General features: G+C 39.5%; 2 protein-coding genes across 2 annotated transcripts; both read right to left on the bottom strand.

The window, feature by feature from the left end:
• Positions 1-269: 269 nt before the first annotated feature.
• On the bottom strand, positions 270-722 carry LOC138017459 (NPC intracellular cholesterol transporter 2-like). The gene has a single exon (XM_068864541.1). The coding sequence runs from the start codon at positions 720-722 to the stop codon at positions 270-272; it is 453 nt and encodes a 150-aa protein (XP_068720642.1).
• A 3,305-nt stretch (positions 723-4,027) lies between these two features.
• Positions 4,028-4,480, bottom strand: LOC138017458 (NPC intracellular cholesterol transporter 2-like). Its single transcript, XM_068864540.1, has one exon. The coding sequence runs from the start codon at positions 4,478-4,480 to the stop codon at positions 4,028-4,030; it is 453 nt and encodes a 150-aa protein (XP_068720641.1).
• Positions 4,481-5,438: the final 958 nt, after the last annotated feature.

The raw sequence follows: 5,438 nt of genomic DNA, 5'->3' as shown, positions 1-5,438 counted from the left end.
CACGATGAATACCCTCGAATTCATAACAAAACGATATATGCGGCAGAAACTGATAAGAGTTTACTTCAGTTCAAGCCATTTCATCACGCTCACTTTCTATTTGCTAATTTCTTTTACAACCGACAACAATGACTGAAAGCAATACAGATACGAAATTACACTCAAAATTAAAATCTAAAATGAAAACTATTACAGACAACAAAAAAGACATCAAGACCTCAGTTACGCGGCATATCATTATCCTACGGTTCCATGAGTTTTTACAGTATTTAAACAACCTTCACGGCAATGATTCCACATGCCACGGAGTCGCCATTTTCATCAACCAAAGTAGCCTCTAGCTTGAGGCTGACCGAAGGCACATCGTGTGGAACCTTGTCTGTGAATGAGAGCTTTTGTGTGATCCCTTTCTTAAGTGGGCAGGTCAGTCCATATCCTTTACAGGCGTACGGATTCTTTAAGGGCAGTTCTTCTCGAATTCCCCATTTGATTGCGTAAAGATGGATCTTTCCGCTGTTAACAACTTCGTACGGTATAAAAGTAACGCCAATAGTTACGTTGGTCCCACGTTTGACCACACATGGTTCTCCATCACAAGGTGTCACGTCCACGGATTCAAGCTCACCATATGGTGAAGCGCAGTGTTCGAAAGGAACTTTTCTTGAATGAGTAATTCCACTGATTGAAATAACCAGTGCGACAAAGGTGACAAACTCTTTCATATTTAAACAGGTTTTTTTCTGACCGTCTGGCCCGGCAAACTTCTCTGAGGTTAGGTCGAAGTGTAAGCAACAGAAAAGCTTTCGAGAGCCGTTATGTCCCTCATGTGGCAGCTTTGACCTGATTGAACTTGACTGAAACACGTTATGTCCCGGCGCCCTCCTGAACTACTGGAAGCAACCCTTTGTAAAGTATGTCACAGTGACGCGGTTCACGTGAAAATCATGTGAAATTTGTTTGAAGTTTCACAGGGATTTCACATGGTATTATTTCACAGCAATGTAAAATATTATTGTATAAACTCTTGCTCTTAGGCCATCGTAGCTTGATTAAGAAAATAACACAAACAGCGGTGATAAACATTATTCTATATAAAAAATGCGTTAGAATACAATGTTTATCACCGCTGTTGGTGTTATTTTCTTAATGTGAAATATCATGTGAAAATGATTATTTGAAAACACTGCGAAACGGGCCCTGCATTTTCACTTGGTATTTCACAGTATTGCATGTGAAATACCATGTGAAAAATATGTAAAATGGGATGTAAAAGGTAGGTTAACATACCTGTGAAAATGGATATGAAAATTAGTACTGCAGGGATCTTCATTTGCAGTCGTCCGGTCGTCCCAGACGACTAAAAACCGGCCCGGTCGACGAGTATAATAACTCCAAAGGTCGTCCTTTGGACGAATGAAGTTTTAATAAATGTATATTCATGAATATAATGCCATCAAATCAATATAGAATGTGCTTCCGTTCTCATCGCTTTTCGTGGGTGACCCTATTCTATGGAACGGTGGAACGGCGGAATTGCGGAATGCACGGAATGTTCTAAAATACGGAATATATGGTACATTCTAAAACACGGAAAAAATCGAATATTTTGAAACACGGAATATACGGAAAATTCTATAACACGGAATATGCAAAATATTCTAAAACGCGGGATGAGAGGAAAGTCTTCAAAAAAAGGATATAAAAATTGCATTTTTTGCCCGATAGTAGTCTGGGTAGAATAAGATAATTTTACATTTCCTCTCGACAAAAGATATAAAAATGTGTTTCCCCGCTTCAGTTTCTGTGCCTCTCGGACTGTTCCGAAACATCGCAGAAGCACTTTCCTACACTCAGAGATGGAAAAATGTAGAAAAACGATGGTGTCTCAATTGCCTTAAAAACATAATGTACGACATGTTATCGTTTCCTTTTCAGGCTGATTTGCCAAGTCAATGCCTTCTTGAAGGTCTTTGTTTCAAAACCTCCTTCGTTCATACACGATTTCCCTAGCAGATGTTGTTATGATCGGTCACAGGCGGACTAACTTTCTGTCGTTGTTGTTGTTGTTGTTGTTATCGATCTGTAAAAGGATAAATACATTACGGCGGTTGCGATTTGCTCGGCAATAAAGTTTGAAAGCAAATAATTCAATGAAAGATCAAACAAAGTGTCAACCGAGCGCGGCTTTTCTTTTTGTTTTTTTTTGTTTTTTTTTTTTTTTGTCGTTCCGAGCTGTTTTAGGCGTCATTTTTCCAGATCTTTTCTCGACCACCAGTTAGAGAGTCAAGAAAATTGACAAGGCAGGAAACATCGAGCCGCCGGCCAGTGACCTCGTCTTGTTCAAGCGGGAACTGACGCCAAACCAGTGAAATTCTCACCTTAAAAACACCAGCATCCGATCGATTAGGGATGTCCTCATCCTTTCGCTGATTTTTGAGCTTCAGTGCAACGCGACCGTTGGCAAGCCAACGGTCGCGTTGAAACTGATTGGTAGATTCGAATAGACTCAAATGCTTCGAATTCCTTTGATCTGGTTTCTTGCACCGATCATGTTGAGAAAGCTTTATTATGGATTTCAGGACCGCCTTTCTTGGTGAATTTTCGAAAAATGACGCTCAAATTCGGCGAAGGTATGAGGACGTCCCGCGAGGACATGTCGCGAGGAAATATTAAATTATCATCCGAAGTTACATTGTCCTACCCAGAATACTCACGGGCAAAAAATGCAATATTTATATCCTTTCTTAAAAGACTTTTCTCCCATCCCGCGTTTTATAATATTCCGTATCTTCCTTGTTTTAGAATATACCATACATTCCATATTTTAGAATATTCTGTGCATTCGCAATTCCGCCGTTTGACCATTCCATCAGCAATCTGAATGGAAACTTCCGGTAGAGAACTTCCAGAACATAAGGAATAAACATGCAGCTTTCTTCAGTTTTGAAGCGACATCTTTGACCCTGCAGTACTTTCCATGAAACAATTACAGGCTGTATCTCACCGCTGGCATGGTTGTTAGCAAGTCGTTCGAACCGAGTCGTTTAGCAAAGAGCAAAGGGCGACTCCTGATTCAGCTGATCATTTGGCGTTTTTGCAAGGTGTTTCGCCACCTCCGGCAAAAAGGAAAACACGTGGAGCAGAAACTCAGCTAAAAACTGCTGCTTGCGAATAGGTCTATGTAATTGGAGACAACATCCAGCGCCCAAATCTCTTGACTAGCGGTAAGTTTTCCCGGGTTTCTTTCGCCTAATTTCCACTGTTTACAAGGGGTCTTAGTCTTCGCGATCGTACTATGAACTTAATTATAGTTTCGGCAACGGCTCTTGCACCTTGTCTCGCAACGATTTTGGCCGTTGCAACTTCTCCTGCCATAATGTCGCCAAAACATTGCAAGACAAGTTGCGCGCAACATTTCACAGTGTAACAGCGCCTGTCTGAGCATTCACTTTAGAACGGTTAACTTTCAATAACGGTGATTTCGGGTTATAGTCTTCAGTCCGCGGTCTGCAAGTGTCAGACACCGCCCTCCTTCAATGTCTGGCTCATTCACTTTTTTAAATTATTCACCATTTTCCTGCTCTTTATTTGATTTAGCTGTAACTTGTCCACTCATTTCTGGCTTTTTTATTTCTTTTCTCCGAGAGATTCCGAAAACCACTGGGCTTCTGGATTATTATTATTATTATTATTATTATTATTATTATTATTATTATTATTATTATTATTATTATTATTATTATTGCAGTGCAAACGTTTGGATGCGGGTAGATAAAGCAAGATAGGGCGAATCACGTAACCTATCTGCATAACACTTCATTACTTCATTACACTTCATTTTCAATTTGCTAATTTCTTTTACAACTTACAACAATGACTGAAAGCAATACAGATACGAAGAATTAATTCTACTCAAAATTAAAATCTAAAATGAAAACTATTACAGACAACAAAAAAGTCATCAAGACTTCAGTTACGCGGCATATCATTATACTACCGTAACGGTTCCATGAGTTTTTACACATATTTAAACAATCTTCACGGCAATGATTCCACAAACCACGGAGTCGCCATTCTCATCAACCAAAGTAGCCTGTAGCTTGAGGCTAACCGAAGGCACATCCTGTGGAACCGTGTCCGTGAATGAGAGCGTTTGTGCGATCCCTTTTTTAAGAGGGCAGGTCAGTCCATATCCTTTACAAGCGTACGGATTCTTTAAGGGCAATTCTTTTCGCATTCCCCATTTGATTGCGTAAAGATGGATCTTTCCGCTGTTAACAACTTCGTTCGGTGTAAAAGTAACGCCAATAGTTTCGTTGGTCCCGCGTCTGATCACACATGGTTCTCCATCACAAGGTGTCACGTCCACGGAATCAAGCTCGCCACATGGCGAAGCACACTTTTCGAAAGGAACTTCTCTTGAATAAGTAATTCCACTGATTGAAATAATCAGTGCGACAAAGATGACAAAGCCTCTCATATTTAAAAAGGTTTTCTTTGAGTCGTAGTACAGGCGAGAGGGAACACACCGCCGTCTGGCCCAGCAAACTACTTTGTGGATAGGTCTCACAACGAAGCGTAAGAAGTAAAAGAGCTTTCAAAAGTCTTCTTGTGACAGCATTGAACTGAATCAAATCGAAGCAGAAATGTTCCGCCCTCTTTTATGATATAAAAAAGACTTTCGAACGTAAATTCTCATTTGCATTTAATTTTAAGAAAACTCTGAAACCAGATTCATCAACCTCTGAAACGAAACGTATCTGTTTTGACTTCAAGTCGTGTGCTAATTACATAGTGAGGTAAATTGTAAATCAAAGTAGAGCTTGTAATTGAAAATCTAAACATCTTCAATATGGAAAACAAACATTTGAACCCAACTTAAACCCTCAAAAGATAAACGTGAGAAACAAAAGCGAAGGCATGATTATTTTGGATACTATAAATAGGAAATATTGACTACCTCAAAAGTCATGTGAGCCAATTCATGGCAGGTGTCTGTCAGATGATGGACATCTGACAATTAGAAGGACTGCATTGACCAATCAGAGTGTTTCGCAATCTCACTAGAGCGAATTTCAATTGAGTGTCGTAAAACCAAAACCAAAGTAATTACTTTGGCCAATCAAAAAGTCACTGAAACAATCCGGCAAACCAATCAAAACTCGAAGTAATTACACGTAGCCGACACAAAGTGCGGGAAAATGTGTACGCGTGAGCCACGATTGGTTTTGGTTTCACTTCTGATTGGTTGAACCAATCACTGAGTGAAGTAATCATAAACCAAAGTAATTATCTAATTATTTCCGACACTCAATTGAAAACCGCTCTAAACACTAAAAATTGCTGCTCCAACCGAAAACGAGGATGGTGATGACGATGACGATGATGTTGATGATCATAATAATAATAATAATAATAATAATAATAATAATAATAAG

The sequence above is a fragment of the Montipora capricornis genome, chromosome 9, assembly GCF_036669925.1.
Source record: "Montipora capricornis isolate CH-2021 chromosome 9, ASM3666992v2, whole genome shotgun sequence".
Classification (NCBI taxonomy): domain Eukaryota; kingdom Metazoa; phylum Cnidaria; class Anthozoa; order Scleractinia; family Acroporidae; genus Montipora; species Montipora capricornis.
Note: the sequence above shows the minus strand (reverse complement) of the source record. Positions and strands in the feature narration are given on the sequence as shown.